Source organism: Chiloscyllium plagiosum, chromosome 26 (genome assembly GCF_004010195.1).
Source record: "Chiloscyllium plagiosum isolate BGI_BamShark_2017 chromosome 26, ASM401019v2, whole genome shotgun sequence".
Classification (NCBI taxonomy): domain Eukaryota; kingdom Metazoa; phylum Chordata; class Chondrichthyes; order Orectolobiformes; family Hemiscylliidae; genus Chiloscyllium; species Chiloscyllium plagiosum.
The window spans coordinates 8398023-8416723 of NC_057735.1; the positions used below are offsets into that span (position 1 = coordinate 8398023).

Here is an 18701-nt window from a genome sequence, read left to right on the forward strand (position 1 = left end):
AATGTAATGTGCAATGTAATGTGACATGGTTGAAGCCCTTCCTATGGGTACCGAACTTAGCTATCAGCCTCTGCTGCTTGTCCCGAAGTCCACCTTGGATGATGGTCACCCGAAGGTCCGAGGCTGAATGTCCTGGACCACTGAAGTGTTCCCCAACTGGGAGGGAACCCTCCTGTCTGTTGATTGTTGTGCGGTGCCCATTCATCCGTTGTCATAGCCTTTGCTCGGTTTCCCCAATGTACCATGCCTCCAGGCATCCTTGCCTGCAACATATAAGATAGGCAAAGTTGGCTGAGTCACATGGGTACGTGCCATGTACAAGGTGGGAGGTGTCCCTACACGTAATGGTGGTATCTATGTCCACACTCTGACACGTCTTGCAGCGTCCACCGTGTCAGGATTGTATGGAGTTGTCCTGAGAGTCGGGCAGTTTGCTACGAACAATGATCTGTTTGAGGTTTGGCGGTTGTTTAAAGGCAAGTAGTGGAGGTTTGGGGAAGGTCTTGGTGAGGTCCTCATCCTCATTGATAATGTTTTGCAGGTCACGAAGAACATGGCGTAATTTTTCAGCTCCTGGGAAATACTGAACAATGTCTGTTGCAGCATGTGTCTGTCTCCTGAGGAGGTCATTACGGTTCCTTGCTGTGGCACGTCGGAACTGGCGGTCGATGAGTTGGGCATCGTACCCCATTTTTGTGAGGGCATCCCTGAGTACTTCCAGGTGTCCGTCACGTTCCTCCTCATCTGAGCAGATCCGGTGTATGCGTAGGGCTTGTCCATAGGGGATGGCTGTTTTAATATGTTTTGGATGGAAGCTGGAGAAGTGTAGCATTGTGAGGTTGTCTGTGGGTTTGCGGTAGAGTGTGGTGCTGAGGTGTCTGTCCTTGATGGAGATGCATGTGCCCAAGAATGAGACAGATAATCGAGAGTAGTCCATTGTGAATTTGATGGTGGGGTGAAACTTGTTGATGTCACTGTGCAGTTTTATCAGTGACTCCTCGCCATGGGTCCAGAGGAAGAAAATGTCATCAATGTACCTGGTGTATAATGTGGTTGGAGATCCTGCATAGAGACGAAGTCTTGTTCGAACCTGTGCATAAAAATGTTGGCATATTGGGGTGCAAATTTGGTCCCCATGGCTGATCCGTGTGTCTGGATGAAGAACTGGTTGTCAAAGGTGAAGACGTTGTGATCAAGGATAAAGCGGATGAGTTGTAAGATGGTGTTTGGAGACTGGCAGTTGTTGGTGTTGAGTACTGAGGCTGTTGCCGCAATGCCATCATTGTGGGGGATGCTGGTGTAGAGTGCGGAAACATCCATTGTGACGAGGAATGTTCCCGGTTCGACTATAACCTGGTGTTGTGTGATTTTTAACTTTGTACACCCCAGTCCAACACCGGCATCTCCAAATCTTGGATAAGAAAGTGATGGAGATTAAAGGGATGAGTAGAGACACAGTGGAACTCCATTTATTCAATAGAGCTGGAGGCAATTGCAAATACTCATCTATCCCTCTCCCCATTGTTCCCTTTCTGCCCTCCAGACTGTCGTTTCTGCTGAGTGGGTCTCTGTTTTTCCCCTCAGTAGAAAAAGCAAGTGAAATTTGTACAATTGTTGAGGATGTCCTGCAGCTCCACATTGCCTTAAAGGCAGGAGATACCTGTGCCAGGAGGAGATACCTGCAGCTTACACCTGAGGGTGATGTGTCTTTATTGCCTAGATATGCTGCCAGCAATCCATCTTGCTTTTACTGGTCTCAGGACTTAGGCTTATTCAGTGTGAAGAATGAGCCTCCAATCAGAGTCAGCAGAAGAGGCTCTTACTTAATGACAACAAGGGTTAATTGCGTAGTAAAGGACAGGCTGCATTCATATCCGTTAGTCACATCACACTAATAGAAAACATATGTGTCTTTGAAAAGATAACAAGCTAGCCTACTTTTTTTTATATTAACCTGTTCAGAGGTATTATTACACACTTCTGGAACACATGGGATTTGAATCTGAGCTGACCTGGCTCAGAGGTAGGGACATTACCACTGCATCACAAGACCCCCCCCCACTATTCTAACCTAAGTTACTTGGTTGTTAACTGTAGAGCGAAAGCTAACAGATGAGGAACTGGCTGACTCCTCCCAAGGTCTGTTGCTGAAGGGCACATGTCCAAAACATTGATTCTCCTGCTACTCGGATGGTATCTGATCTGCTGTGCTTTTTCAGTGCCACCCTTTTCAACTCTGATCTCCAGCATCTGCATCCTCACTTTCTGCACATATATATATATGACAGGGTGAAACTGTATGGATTAACCCTTTCGGGCCAACTGTCATACCACAGCTGCACCCTAAGAAAACACATTGAAGATTCCTAGCAGGCATCTCTGGATACTGTGTGATGAGTAATAACCTGGGTGCTCGAGGCATTGCAGTTTGTCTAATTTCCAGCCATCAAGCTATGGTTTATTAAATGATCTCTATAATTACTGTTGTAATTTTACATATGTGGTTCCAGCAGCTGTAAATCCATTAATATTTGCACAGGGATCAAATAGCACATTTACAGGTCACAATGCTGTCTCTCGGGTCTAAGCTGAAACTAATCCCTTGACGTTCTTGAACATCTTAATTAGAAAAACAAATTCATTGCAGAGGAATTGAGAAAGTGACAGAAGAGTTCTTGGTACCGTTGTACAGTGTTTCGGTGAGACCACGTCTGGGATACTACGTGTTTTTTTGGTACCTACATTTAAGATCAGGATAGCCCTTGCATTGGAGACTGTACAATGAAGATTCACAGATGTAGTCCCAGTGTGAAGGACTCGCCTGTGATGAGCAGATTGGATACGCCTGCTCTGGAGTGTAGAGGAATAAAAAACAGTCTCATTGTCAAACACAAGATGGTGAAGGGGCTAGGCAGAGTCATTGTTGTCGGGTTGTTTCTGCTGGTTAGGGAACTTAAAACTTGCAAGATGTGAGGAACCATCTTTAAATTTACACACTTCTGGAGCACATGGGATTTGAATCTGGGCTGACCTGGCTCAGAGGTGGGGACATTACCACTGAATCACAAAAGCCCCCACCAGCTTAACCTAAGTTACTTGGTTGTTAACTGTAGAGCGAAAGCTAACAGATGAGGAACTGGCTGACTCCTCCCAAGGTCTATTAATGAAGGGCATATGTCCAAAACGTTGATTCTCCTGCTACTCGGATGGTCTCATTGTTAAATACAAGATGGTGAAGAGGCTCAGCAGAGACATTGTTGTGGAATTGTTTCTGCTGGTTAGGGAACTTAAAACTTGCAAGATGTGAGAAGCCATCTTTAAAGACTGAGTGAGGAGATAGTGCTTTTCTCAGTATTGTGAATGACTTTTTAAAAATCATTCACAAAATGAGAGCATCACTGGCCAGCCCAGCACTTATTGTCCAGAGGACAGTTAAGGGTCAACCACATTGCTATGTGGTCTGGAATCACATACAGTCCAGACCAGGGTGGCAATTTCCTTCCCTAAAGGACATTAGTGAACCAGATGGGTTTTTCCTGACAATCAATTCATGGTCATTGTTGGACTTTTCTTTTTATAATTGAACACAAGTTCCACCTTCTGTCATGGCGGGATTTGAACCCAGCAACCCCCCCTCCCCCGGGCATTACCTGAATCCTTAGCTTAACAGGCTAGTGATAATACCACTGGGCCATGGCCTCCCTATGGAGACACAATTCTCTGTCCCAGAGAGTTGTGGATACACCATGATTGAATACATTTTAGACTGGCATAGACAGATTTGTGATCTTTCTGGAATATAGGGTTTTTGGGGATCAGATGAGAAAGCAGAGTTGAAGCTCCAAGGCCAGCCATGATCATGTTGAATGGGAGAGCAGACGTGATGGGCCAAGTGGCCTATTCCTACATGTGTTTTGTTGTATTGGTGACAAGCGCCATGAGTTTTAGCTAGCACATTGATCCAGCCTAATCCCACTGTGGCAGGAGGCCCCTTAATGACAACCATTTACAAATGAGAGCTAAATTGCCCCTCTTATTTGTCTTATAGGAATACAATGACAAACCCTGTTCTATCGCCCACGTGCTTCTTAACCTAGATAGGCTCCTGGCCTAACATCACCCCAAAATTTGAAACTCTCATCCATGCAGTCAAACCCCATCATGGATTTTCCCCTCTGTGACACTGTAACCTCCTGCAACTCGAGAACCCTCCATGAACCAATCCAAGCTCTGGGCATGCTCCCGTTTCCTTCATTACCACTGGTGGCCAGGTTTTCAACTGCAAACACTAGAATTTCCTCTCTAAAACGTCTCCATCTCTACCACTATCCCTTCCTTTAAGATACACCTTAGAAACCACACACCAGGTTATAGTCCCACAGGTTTATTTGAAAGCACTAGCTTTTTGAGCGCTGCTCTTTCATCAGGTGGTTGTTCATCAGAAGGACAGGGCTCCGAATGTTAATGCTTCCAAATAAGCTTGTTGGACTATAGATTGTGTTGTGATTTTTAACTTCGTCCACCCCAGTCCAACACCGGGGCCTCCAAGTCCTAGAAAGCACCTTATTAACCCCATTCTTTGCTCAGTTAACATATCTCATTGTGTGGCCTGGTGTTTGATCTTTTTTTGTCTATTAAGGTTCTGGTGAAGTACTTTGGGATAGAGTCGTACAGCACGGAAACAGAGCCTTTGGCCCAACCCGTCCATACCAACCAGATTACCCCAAACTAAATGAGTCGTCTTTACCTGTGTTTGGTTAATATCCCTATAAATCCTTCTTATTCATGTACGCATCCAAATGTCTTTTAAATGTTGTAATTGTACTCACCTTCACCACTTCCTCTGGCAGTTCATTGCATACATGCACCACTCTCCATGTAAAAAAAATTGCCTCTTGGGTTCCTTTTAAATCTCTCCCCTCTCACCCTAAACCTATGCCCTCCAGTTTTGGTCTTCCCCTGGGGAAAAGACCTTGGCTACTCACCTTATCTGAAGGAGGGTTACACCCGAAACGTTGACTTCTCCACCTCCTGATGTTGCCTGGCTTGCTGTGTTCTTCCAACCTTCTATTTGTCTACTTTGGATTCCAACATCTGCAGATTTTTTTTTGTCTCTAATTCAACTTATCCATGCCCCTCATGATTTTATAAACCTCTATAAGGTCACCCCTTAGCCTCCTATGCTCCAGGACAAACATCCCAGCCTCTCCTTATAGCTAAAAGACAATAGACAATAGGTGCAGGAGTAGTCCATTATGCCCTTCGAGTCAGCAGCACCATTCATTATGATCATGGCTGATCATCCTCAATCAGTATCCTGTTCCTGCCTTATCCCCATAACCCTTGATCCCACTATCCTTAAGAGCTCTATCCAACTCTTTCTTGAAAGTATCCAGAGGCCAGAGGCTTGGCCTCCACAGCCTTCTGGGGCAGAGCATTCCATACACCCACCACTCTCTGGATGAAGAAGTTTCTTCTCAACTCTGTTCTAAGTGGCCTACCCCTTATTTTTAAATTGTGTCCTCTGATTCGGGACTCGCCCATCAGCGGAAACATGCTTCCTGCCTCCAGAGTGTCCAATCCTTTAATAATCTTATACGTCTCAATCAATACCCTCTCAGCCTTCTGAACTCAAGTGTATACAAGCCCAGTCGCTCCAATCTTTCAACGTAAGATAGTTCTGCCATTCCGGGAATTGACCTCGTGAACCTACGCTGGATTCCCTCAATAGTCAGAATGTCTTTCCTCAAATTTGGAGACCAGAACTGCACACAATATTCCAGGTGCGGTCTCATCAGGGCTCTGTACAGCTGCAGAAGGACCTCTTCGCTTCTATACTCAACCCCTCTTGTTATGAAGACCAGCATGCTATTAGCTTTCTTCACTACCTGCTGTACCTGCATGCTTGCTTTCATTGACTGATGTACAAGAACACCTAGATCTCGTTGTACTGCCCCTTTACCTAATTTGACTCCATTTAGGTAGTAATCTGCCTTCCTGTTCTTGCCACCAAAGTGGATAATCACACATTTATCCCCATTAAACTGCATCTGCCATGCATCCGTCCACTCACCTAGCCTGTCCAGGCACCCTGTAATCTCCTAACATCCTCATCACATTTCACCCTGCCATCCAGCTTTGTATCATCAGCAAATTTGCTAATATTACTTTTGATACCATCATCTATATCATTCATGTATATTGTAAAAAGCTGCGGTCCCAGCACTGATCCCTGTGGTACCCCACTGGTCACCGCCTGCCATTCCGATAGGGGGCCGTTTATCACTACTCTTTGTTTCCTGTCAGCCAACTAATTTTCAATCCATGTCAGTATTTTGCCCCCAATACCATGTGCCCTAATTTTGCTCACTAACCTCCTATGTGGGACTTTATCAAAGGCTTTCTGAAAGTCCAGGTACACTACATCCACTGGATCTCCCTTGTCCATCTTCAGAGTTACACCCTCAAAAGATTCCAGAAGATTAGTGAAGCATGATTTCCCCTTCATAAATCTATGCTGACTCTGACCTATCCTGTTACTGCTATCCAGATGTGTTATAATTTCATCCTTTATAATTGACTGCAGCATCTTTCCCACCACTGAGGTCCGACTAACTGGTCTATAATTCCCTGCTTTCTCTCTCCCTCCTTTCTTAAAAAGTGGTACAACATTAGCCACCCTCCAATCCGCAGGAACTGATCCTGAATCTATAGAACATTGGAAAATAATCACCAATGCAATCACCAATCACGATTCTAGAGCCACCTCCTTCAGTACCCTGGGATGTAGACCATCAGGCCCCGGGGACTTATCAACCTTCAGACCTAACAGTCTCTCCAACACTAATTCCTGGCAAATATAAATTCCCATCAGTTCAGGTCCTTCAGCCACTGTTACCTCAGGGAGATTGCTTGTGTCTTCCCCAGTGAACACAGATCTGAGGTACCAATTCAACTCTTCTGCCATTTCTTTGTTCCCCATAATATATTCACCCGTTTCTGTCTTCAAGGGCCAAAAAGATGCTACATGAATGCAATTTGTTGTGGTGCTGGCAGGAAATGGCAGTGGTCTCGGTGGCTTGTTAGACAGTGTAATGCAGTGAGAGTGGAAGTTTTGTCAGTGCAGTAGATTAGCACTCCCTCTGATCTATGCTGCACTGTGCCTCAGAGTGCCCAGAGGCAGCTGCGTGTTTTAGAAATCTAATCACCATTGTGTAGAACCTGTATGGGTGTGCACTGTGCAGAGATTTCCCTTGAGTTTTGTTCAGATTGAGCTGCTGAATTGACTGATTAATTGAATTCAAAGACTTGCCTTGGCTGGGTTCATCTGCAGTCTGCAGAATCTTTTGAATAAAGTAGAATGTTTCAATAGAAAAAACAGCTCTTTTGTCTAGATTCCACCACCCCAGCTCTTAGTCACAATCTCCCTTTCAGAGACTATTGCGCAAGCTTCATATTAAAAATAAATAATGGTTCTCGCATCAATGGCAATCTGCAGAAGAAAGTTCCAAACTTTTACCATCCTTTAAAAGTAGAGGTTCTCTCTAACTTGACTATTGGAAGGTCTGGTTCTAACAATTTATACAATGCACTCCTCTCTCCTCGACCTTGACTCCTCAACCAGTGGAAATGGTTTCTCTCTCATCCACCAAACCATTGCCGTTAATGTGCTGAAAGACAATCAAATCACTCTTACCTTCTAAATTTCTAAACTTCTATCCTCTCTGGCACAGTAGCTCAGTGGTTAGCACTGCTGCCTCACAGCATCAGGAACCCGGGTTCAGTTTCACCCTCCGGTAATTGTCTGCATGGAGTTTGCACCTTCTCCCTGCGTCTCTGTAGGTTTTCTCTCAGTGGTTCACACAGTCCAGTGCAGGTTAGGTGGATTAGTCATGCTAAATTGCCCATGGTGTCTAGGGATATGCAGGCTAAGTAGATGAGCAGGGTTACAGGAATGGGGTGAGTGGGTCCAGGAGGGATGCTCTTTGGATGGGCTGAATGGCCTGCTTCCAAACTATAGGGATTCTATGTGGGCGGCATGGTGGCACAGTGGTTAGCACTGCTGCCTCACAGCGCCTGAGACCCGGGTTCAATTCCCGCCTCAGGCGACTGACTGTGTGGAGTTTGCACGTTCTCCCCGTGTCTGCGTGGGTTTCCTCCCACAGTCCAAAGATGTGCAGGTCAGGTGAATTGGCCATGCTAAATTGCCCGCAGTGTTGAAGGGCCTGTTTCCACGCTGTAATGTAATCTAATCTAAATGTAATCTAATCTAATCTATGACCTTCCAGTAAATCCATGCTGGGTTTCCTCCAACGCAGTTAAAGCTCAGTGGAGAATTAAACCCAGAGCTCCAGCTATGGTCTAGCTAACATTTTATATAGATTTAATGTATACTCTTTTCAATATAACCGGCCTTCTTGCAATAGACTTTTAATTATTGAAATTACATTTTGCAGTCCACAGAAACCTATTGTTGCTAATTGTCTTATGCTACCCCGTGAGGAATCTGCTCTCTAGATGAGTGCAGTCCTAATGAACAACCACACCTTGCTCGTAATGACTCTGGTGCAGTTTGCTGTTGGTGCTGAAGTATCTGTAATTTTAGGGTCCCGTTGGAAATCGATGTCAAACATCGAGAAGCAGCCGTACTATGAGGAGCAAGCAAGGTTGAGTCGACAACACTTGGAGAAATATCCAGATTACAAGTACAAGCCACGACCCAAAAGGACCTGCATTGTGGATGGGAAGAGGCTGCGGGTCGGGGAATACAAGGCATTGATGAAGTACAGACGGCAGGAGGTGCAGCAGTGTTACTCTGCTGGGTAAGTATTCCTGGCGTTAAAGTGGCAACAACAGCAGCTGTATTGTTCTGAGAGACATTCCATACTCAGTTGGCATACTAAGGAGCAATATGACAATCATGCCAAAGTCATTCTAACATCACTTTCACAGTGGCAGCTGGTGGCTCCAATCTAGATGGCATTACAACTGCCATGCCTCACATGCCCATTTCCAGTAGGAGGTGCTGGTTGCTTCCTGCCTATGACTGGTCCATTTGACCAAAGCCTCCCCTAATGCCTGGAGGGGAAACCATTCACTCCCTCGAGCTTTATTTGTGTGATGAGCCCACTCATTCACCAACAACACCCTTTCTTCACTGATTCCCCTAACCACTTTTGCCTGAAAGGTATATAAAGAATATGAGGTAGCTATAACTCTTATTTAGAGAAAATAAGATGCACTGGTTAAAGATTTAAATAATGTGAGCACCAGTTCTTCCATTGTGTCAAATGCCTTGCCTAAGGTATACACATGTCATTGACCCTGATAGAACTCTACTGTACTGCCTTTCTGTGTTAGTGCTCAGGTGGACCATTCAAATGGAGCTTTTCAAAGTGGGATCAGTAGATCAATACAGTCAGGTTCTCAAGAATTAAAAGCAAGATCTGATAACTGGTATTGATGGGATTTTTATTGCAAAAACATACTTTATCCACAAAAAAAGGATCTGACTGCATATAATAGCTCCTAAAACAATCTGGTACAGGGACGGGGGAGAAAAACACTTCAGAATTTGACTTTCCTCAAAGCTTCTCTGCAGTTGCAAAACAAACACATTTTCAGATTGTAGGTTTGCTTGCTGAGCTGGAAGGTTCATTTTCAGATGTTTCATCACCATACCAAGTAACATCTTCAGTGAGCCTCTGGATGAAGCACTGGCAGTGCAGCCCACTTTCTATTTATATGTTTGGGTTTCCTTGGGTCGGTGGTGTCATTTCCTGTGGTGACATAAATTCTTATGGTGATGTCATTGCCTGTTCTTTTTCTCAGGGGTGGTAAATGGGATCCAAGTCAATGTGTTGGCAAAATCCAAGACATTGACTTTGATCCCATTTACCACCCCCAGATAAAAAGAACAGGAAATAGCATCACCTCAGAAATGATGTCACGAGAGGAAATTACATAACTGACCCAAGGAAACCCAAACATATAAATAGAAAGTGGACTACACTACCAGTGCTTCATCGGAGGCTCACTGAAGATATTATTTACTGTGGTGATGAAAAGTCTGAAAACGAACCTTTCAGCTCAGCAAGCAAATCTACATCCAGAACTTTAACCTGAGTTACAAATCTTCTCAAAACTCACTAAAGACATTTTCAACTCATGCAGGAAACTTTATTCCATCTGAGGTAAAGAGGCTGCCTCAGAACTTAACGGACCCTCGATACACTTTGATGGAAAGACCCTTAGGTGGTGGTCTTTTCCCACCGCACCTTGGTAGCAGCTGGCCCAAGCTTTGATATGTCCTTCACCATTTGGTCCCACCCTGATATTGGTATGCAAAGCAGCAAGGATTGAATGGAAACATAGAACAGACCCAAGGAGTTGACTGGTCCCTCCAGTTCAACTGTGTGCCAACTTGGTAAAATTGAGAGAGTCAAGTCGAGACATGCTCTCTTGAAGCTAACTGAGACCAGCCTAGAGGGGAACGAAAGAAATGGAGATCAAAAAGATTTAAATCAAAAACAGGAGTACAACTCAAAGTTATGGGGAGTGCCACTTTGATCTGAAATGAGGAAATATTTTATCTTTGGAATTCCCTTGCTCCAAAATAATGTATAAGATAGAAATTGATAATTTTCAGGCAGCCAGTGGCATAGTCAGTCATAAGGTTGACTAGTACTGGGTATTAAGTGTTCAATCAGCTATGAGACTATCAAATGGCAGGGCAGGCTCCACGGAGTCCATGCCCTCCTCCTGTTCAGATGTACAAGCACCAAAAGCGCAAAGTTGGTCTTTACTGCTTAAAACCTTGAAGGTTGTAGGGGTGACGTGAAGTCAAAACTTCCCACTGATTTAAATTTTCTTTAGTTAACTCCACCCTCAGCACTCCAAGGCAAAGAGAGCTTCCTTCGGGTCTGCTATCTCTCTGCCCTGGGATGCTGTCTATCAGTACAGTGCTTTGTTTCTTCCAACAAGGAAAGAAGTTTCATACCAAGTTGGTGCACAATACAGTTGGCCATTGGAAATAGAAACAGACATGCTCTTGCAATTACAAATTTCCCACAATGAGGTCTTTCCTGAATAAATTTCTAGAAAGTAAGTCTTGCATTTACGTAGCATTTCACTTTCCAACCAATCAGACTTTGAAGTATAGTTGTTGTCTTGTACGAAACGAGTGGCCAATTTGCAGACAGAAAGCTCCTGTTTTTTTTTTAAGAAAGCTGATAATGACTAGGTAATCTGTCATAGAGTCATACAGCACAGGGAAACAGTTCCTTCAGTCCAACTCATCCACACCAGTCAGGTTTCCTAAATTTAAACTAGTCCCACTTGCCAGCATTTGGCCCATATCCCTCTAAACTTGTCCAAATGTCTTTTAAATGTTGTGACTGTACCTGAACCTACCACTTCCACTGGCAGTTCATTCCACATACGAACCACCCTCTGCATGAAAGAGTTGCCCCTCAGATGCCTTTTAAATCATTCCCCTCTCACTTTAAAATTAGATTAGATTCCTACAGTGTAGAAACAGGCCCTTCGGTGCAACAAGTCCACACCGACCCCTGAAGAGTAACCCAGACAGACCCTTTTCCCTCTGACTAATGCATCTAACACTATGGGCAATTTAGAATGGCCAATTCATCTGGCCTGCACATCTTTTGGATTGTGGGTGGAAACCAAAGCACCCAGAGGAAACCTGCACGGGGAGAACATGCAAACTCCACACAGACAGTTGCCTGAGGCTGGAATCAAACCTGGGTTACTGGTGCTGTGAGGCAGCAGTGCTAACCACTGAGCCACTGTGCCGCCCCAAAGTCTTCTACTTTATGCCAAACTCTCAGGAAAAGGTTTTGTTGTTGGTTGAGGGATACTTAACATCAGGGAGGACTTTCCTGCTGCATTTCAGAATTGTGGCCAGGATTCTTTAAGTCTCAACTTTAAAGCGGCCCCTTTGGCATTGCAGCACTGCCTCGGTACTGCACTGGAGTCTCGGGCTAGACCTTGTGTTCAGCCCTCGGAATGAAGCTGTCCGTCCCAGAGACGGAGCTGCTAATCGCTGGGCTTCACTGGCACACAATATTCTGGGACTAGAAACCTCCCACGCCACCCCCCCACCACCCCCCACCCTCCTCTTATGTTTGGAGTCTAAAACAACACCATCTTTGTACTTGCTTATTGTCAACTGCGGTGTAATAACAGGAAGTATTTATCATGATTCTGTTCTCTCCTCTCAGGCAACAGGACCAAGTTCACTTGCACCCGTCAGACATGATGTATCCCGGACAGATTGGGATGACATCGATTCCCGTACAGCCGGCAGTGTCGGAACACTATCGACCCTGCAGCCCTGATCCCAACATGCCCGTAATCCTCAACACACGAAGTCTCAAATCCGAACAGGCAGACACGAAGGAAGCACAACTAAGCGATGCCAATGGCGAGATGTACGAGTACGGTGAAGAGGACGACTCGGATGTTGAATATCGCAGCGATGGCGAGCTGGTGGTCCTCGCAGACTAGCATCCACCTGTCACTTTGTCGGCGGAGGCTATGGAAATGAACCTTTCAGGCACAGATGGGCCAACACATTGTCCTGTCACAACCCTGGCCAACTATTCGAGCAGAGCTACTGGGGAAGACCTCACTGTTCTGGTGATGGAGCATGTTGGGAAGGGTCAGGGTTGAGGGTTAGATAACCACCACCTGTCTCATTCCAAATGTGCCCTTTTCATGGACCAGTTGATGAGTGGATGAAAGAGGCAAGTGAGCCTGAGCTGGTCTGGGCCTATGTGAATAATACCATCACCTATAGGGAACACCGACTTATAGTAACCTCTCATGTACTTGTCCACCAAAGGCCACTCATTACCCATCATGATTTTATTGTCACCAGCTGCAGTTAGACTGGGTGTAGTGAACAAGTGCCCAAAGTGTCACAATGGTTTGCTACTTCCCCCATTAGCATCAATGCTGGTTCTATCCCTTTGTCAGAATCAGACCAGTGAAGATGGAATCCAGCCTAGACTGGCTGTTCTGCAGAGCCATGTCCGACAAGTCACAGTCTCTTAACCCACTACCAGACAACCTTATTTCTTTTCAAGCAGTCTTCTAATTCCCCTTTGAAAAATTATAGTGGAATGTCTTTTCAACACTTGTTTGGCCCACACATTCCAGATTATCAAGTCTCATCATGTTTTACATAGGACTCAGGAGCAGGGGAGTAGACCATTCTGCCCTTCAATTCTACTCTACCATTCAATGAGAACATGGATGCTCTGGTCATGGTCTCAACTCCCATTGTTTCGTTTGCTTCTCTCAACGCCTCGATTCGCTTTGCCTCACAAAACTCCATCAGGCTCAGCTTTGAATCCAGTTCAAGACCTGGTCTCCACTGCTATTTGGTTAGAGAATTCTGAGAGAAATAAAATTCTCCTCTTCTCCGTTTTAAAAGGGGGATGTCTTTTTAATATTAAAAAAAAAACACGTTCTCTCCAATGGTTCATTTGCAAAGTGCCATTAGTCTGTGACCTCTGTTTCCTGACCCTCCACCAGTGGAAACAATTTCTCCTTATCCCGTTGCCATACAATCCGAATCCTTTCGGTGCAAGCTTAGAAGCAATTTCTTTACAATGAAATGTTTTGTAGTCACTGTTATTGAGTGAAAAGGGGAGTGCTCCCAAGAGTAGATTGCAATCCTGGCTATTTGGACCAGTAGTGAGAGAGAGCGAGAGAGAGAGAGAGCTGATCTCTGATCTCTGATCTCTGGACTAAGCTTTTTGTTTCTCCTGCTTTTCCAATGATAACTAGCCACATGAAGGAAGAGAGGAGAGAATGTACTCCAATGTGTTGAAGGACAGGAGTTGAGCAGTTGTGTATCCTCTAGTGGGCAGGTACCATCATTTGATCTCCTGACTGCTCCATATTGCGGGACATTGACCAAGTTCCATCTTCATGTGTCGGGAATTACACCAATTGGAGAAGGTTCCATTGTTGACTGCGTTGGCTGAGAGTATCTCATTGCCTAATGGGTTTCAGGATCTGTTCAGGGTTTATCAACTCATTCTTCAGCCAAAGCCACCATTTGTAATTCAGGTAGTAAAGCCTGCCTACCATTTGGCCCTTCCATTTGACTCAACCCAAGTAAGATGATGCAAGACTTGACTTGCGTTCTGCTGCTGTTGAAGCACGTGGGTTGCGCACATGGGTCCATCAAACATGGCTGCACCCTCCAAGGTAGCTTGATCAGTGTGACCAGAACCTGCTTTCAGCCTCCTCCTCCAGACCACACCCGCTCTGACACAATCATCGATTTCCCACAGGGTTTGTAAAACTGGTCCACCCTTTTGCGATTGCGAAGGGTGTGTGCCAGTGTTAGTTAAACGACAGCTAGCTACTTGCCTGAATAGAAATAGCCTTGGGGTGAGAGGGAGGATTGTGTCTGTCTGCTCCATTGGTCACTGTACACAAGAGACGGGTTGGCATGGCTGGGAGGGAAAGGTTCTCGCTGGATTGCCCCAACGTGACTTTTCTCAAAAACCGCTTACCCCTCAGGTACTCCTTAGTATGTTTTTTGAAATAGATGTCAATATTTGTATAAAGTTTTAAACAAAAATCGCATTACAGTCTGTTTACTGAAAGTGTGTGTGTGTATTTTAATAGCAAGATTTTTCTTTGTTCCTCATTCTCACTGAGGTCCTGCTGATCTAAGCTGAGAAACAGCTGGTGATACGTTCTAGGACTTTAATTTATTTTTGTTTGTAAAGAACCTTTTGTTTTCTTTCCAGCCTCAAGTCTGTTTGTTTTTGTTTTTTTGGATGGGGGTCCAAGAGAGTTTGTGGCATTGGGGATTCTTCCAGTTGTTTGAACGTAGCAGGGATCTGAACAGACCCTTTTTTAAAACTAGTCAGAATTGACCAAGGGAAAAGGGTGGGTGACTTCAATCACAGAGCTCCCAGCTCTGTAGCAGTGTAACTCCCACAGCCTCACATGCTGAAGGTGTATAGTGGAAGCCAGAAAAGGGACAGCAAAACAAAAAAAATCCACAAATCTTTGAAGAAAAATCTCAACACAAAGGTGTTCTGGGGACAGTTTCTGAAATGGCACCATTGTATAGACATGTATCTAATGTAATTGACATGTGCTTGGACACTTCCCCAAATTCACCTTCAAGTGAAAGAAATAAACTCCAAAGGTAAAGGGTAAGTCCTCGTTGGTTACCCTTCCAAGTCAATCCAAGTAACTGCTGCCTAAGCTGCAGTGCTTTTGCTAGCGTGCCTATATTTTCATGTTGTAAGCCATCACCTGCCCCTGACTGAGGAATTTTTCTAGAGTTTGAGTCATTTCCTTTTCCTCATCTTTACTTTTTCCGCAGTTGTTCCTTTTTCCTTTTTTATTTGTTGATACTTATCCAAAAATACTGACTGCACCAATCGCTGAGCTGGATTCAGGACCTGGATGAGGAGGTAGACATACAACTCCTGAGGAGGCAGAACATTTCTACTTTTATATCCATCTCTTTTTCTTTCTCCTTCCCATTTGTCTCAATCTTGCTCTATTTGTCTCTATTGTTTGGACATATCTCATTTCCATCCATCTCTCTCCTTCTCTTTCCCCATCTTTCTTTCTCTCCCCATCTTTCTCACTCTCTCGCACATCTACCCCCCATTGCTTTCTGTCTCTTTCCCTCCCCATTACCCTCTCCCTCCCGTGTCCTCTCATATTCTTTGCATCCTTCCATCTCTTTCTTTGTCTTACAGCCATCTCTCTCCCATGCTCTCTCTTCCCATCATCATCTAATTTCCCCTCTCTTAGTCCCACCCTCCATTTTAGTTATTTTGCTTAATTATTTTCACGATTATTGTTTCCGCTTGTCTCACCCTCCCTCTTTCTCTTTCTCCCCTTCAGCCGTCCCTGTCCACCTTTAATGGACTATTGTGCTTTTCTTGTGAGCTTGAATATCCCAGGGAACTGCCTGTACTATTTCCCATCAGTCAGCTGGAGATTCTGGAAATCTTAACATCTAAACACACTTTATTCCTCTTCCCTCACACGTGATTCCCATAATAACTTCCTTCAGTGTCAAAGTTGCCAAGTTCACAGATTATTATTTTCTTACCTTCCTCGTGCGTTTGTAGACTCTAACTGCCCTGTGAAAGGCACATGAGAGTGCTACAGACACTATTCAATGCAAGTCATTTCAGGATAATGTTACAGGAACTCAGACCTATTACTATAATACTTTTATAGTCAACTTTTATCAGTGTTTTTTTTTTATTTTTTTCGTAAGGGAGGGGATGGGCAGGGGGAAATTACTGGAATTTCTCATATCTTGGAATCCAGATCTTGTTTTGCAATGCTGAGTTGGGAGGGTAAAATCATGACTCCTCTTGAAGTAACACAAATGATAAATGGTTAATTTAAATGTGCATTAGTTCTCTTTGTGACTGGTCCTCATCGGGCCAGACAGGTTACTGTACGTGGATCGTACTGAACTCTCTTTACTTCGAGCACCTTTGTGGTGCCAAGGTATTTTTGTTTAGGATGGATTTTTTTTAACGAAAGCAATGTGAATTTGATTTGATTTATACAGTGTAATATATGACCATGTTTCTGTTAACAGGAGAGATGATCTCCCATTAGGGGTGATTTAAATTGATTAGTGCACCCAAATAAAGTGGAATATCACAACCACACTGTCTGGCTCCCATTTCTTTGTTGCATGGCCCTAGCTATGTGTCAAAAGCTGATTAGTATTTCACAAATTTAAAGATAAAAGGGCTCTTTCACAGCTACAGAAGTTTATAAAATCATGAGGGGCATGAATGGAGTGACAAGCTAATGTCTTTTTCCCAGGGTAGAGGAGTCCAGAACTAGAGGGCATGGATTTAGGGTGAGAGGGGAAAGATATAAAAGGGACCTAAGGGGCAGTGTTTTCACGTGGAGTGGTGGTGCGTGTAAGGAATGAGCTGCCAGAGAAAGTGTTGGTGGCTGGTTGAATTACACTTTTTTTTTTCTTTCATTTGTGGAATGAGGGCATCACTGGCCAGACCAGCATTTATTGCCCATCCCTTATTACCCAGAGGGCCATTAAGAGTCAACCGCATTGCTGTGAGTCTGGAGTCATATGTAGGCCAGACCAGCGAAGGATGGCAGTTTCCTTCCCTAAAGGACATTTGCGACCCAGATGGGTTTTTCCAACAATGGATTCACAGTCATCATTAGCCTCTTAATTCCAGAGATTTTAATGAATTGCAATTCCACCATTTGCCATGGCGATCTCCAGAATGTTACCTGGGTCTTTAGACTAACAGTCCAACAACAATGACACTAGACCATCACCTCCGCCTATACTGAAAAGGCATCCAAATGGGTGTATTAATAGAAGGGGTTCAGAGGGTTGTGGACCAAGTGCTCGCGAATGGGACTAGGTCAGTTTAGGATATCTGGTCAGCAAGGACAAGTTGGACTGTAGGGTCCCTTTCTGTGCTTGACATCTCTATGTCAGAGGTGGCTAGGTTGGTGAGAGGATAAGTTCTGGTGATTTTTAAAAAAGTTATTCTTTTTATTAAAGTCTAGAACATGTATGGGAAATGGTAAAAATACAACAAAGGATCCAACTTGTAAAAACAATATAATAGTGAAGAACATTATCTCAGAGTACAATGGGATCTTGATCAGATGGGCCGAGGAGTGGCAGATGGAGTTTAATTTAGAAAAATGTGAGGTGCTGCATTTTGGAAAAGCAAATCAGGGCAGGACCCATACACTTATTGGTACGGTCCTGGGGAATGTTATTGAACAAAGAGACGTTGGAATGCAGGGTCATGGTTCCTTGAAAGTGAGGTCACAGGGAGATAGGATAGTGAAGGTGTTTAGTATGCTTGCCTTTATTGGTCAGTGCACTGAGTATAGGAGTTAGGAGGTCATGCAGTGGCTGTACAGGACATTGGTTAGACCACTATTGGAATATTGCATTTCTGGTCTCCCTCCTACAGGAAGGATGTTGTGAAACTTGAAAGGATTCAGAAAAGATTTACAAGGATGTTGCCAGGGTTGGAGGATTTGAGCTATAAGGAGAGGCTGCATCAGCTAGGGCTGTTTTCCCTGGAGCATAGAAGGCTGAGGGGTGACTCTATAGAGGTTTATAAAATCATGGGGCATGGATAGGGTAAATAGACAAGGTCTTTTTTCCTGTGGTAGGGGACTCCAAAACTAGAGGGCATAGGTTTAGGGTGGGAGGGAAAAGATATAAAAGGGACCTAAGGGGCAACCTTTTCATGCAAAGGGTGGTGCATATATGGAATGAGCTGCCAGAGGAAGTGATGGAGGATGGTACAATTACAGCATTTAAAAGACAGCTGGATGGGCATATGAATAGGAAGGGTTTAGAGGAATATGGACCAAGTGTTGGCAAATGGGACTACATTAATTTGGAATGTCTGGCCGGCATGGACAAGTTGGACTGAAGGGTCTGTTTCCATTATGTATATCTCTAGGGTTAGATCTAGGACTACTGTCACAACCCATTCAGGTAGTGCTCTAGAAAGCCATCTCCACTATTCCCAAGGTTGTACGCATTAAGTAAACCACTGAATTGCCCCAATTCCCCTTGGTGTCTCATTCCAGTTAAAAGAATATACACATCCTTGTAAATCTTTTCTGAAGCCTTTCAAGTTTCATAGCATAGTTCCTGT

The 18701-nt window shown here is 44.3% G+C and overlaps 1 protein-coding gene across 3 annotated transcripts in view; it reads left to right on the forward strand.

Moving 5' to 3' along the window:
* The window catches only part of LOC122563062 (transcription factor SOX-13-like), a 180029-nt gene extending 164407 nt beyond the window's left edge, over nt 1–15622 (forward strand). For all 3 annotated transcript variants that reach the window (XM_043716425.1, XM_043716424.1, XM_043716426.1), the window contains 2 exons: nt 8606–8822; nt 12243–15622. In XM_043716425.1, coding sequence (XP_043572360.1) covers nt 8606–8822; nt 12243–12528 — 503 coding nt within the window. In that variant the 3' untranslated portion in view covers nt 12529–15622. The remainder of the gene's footprint in view (nt 1–8605; nt 8823–12242) is intronic.
* The last annotated feature ends 3079 nt before the right edge of the window (nt 15623–18701 follow it).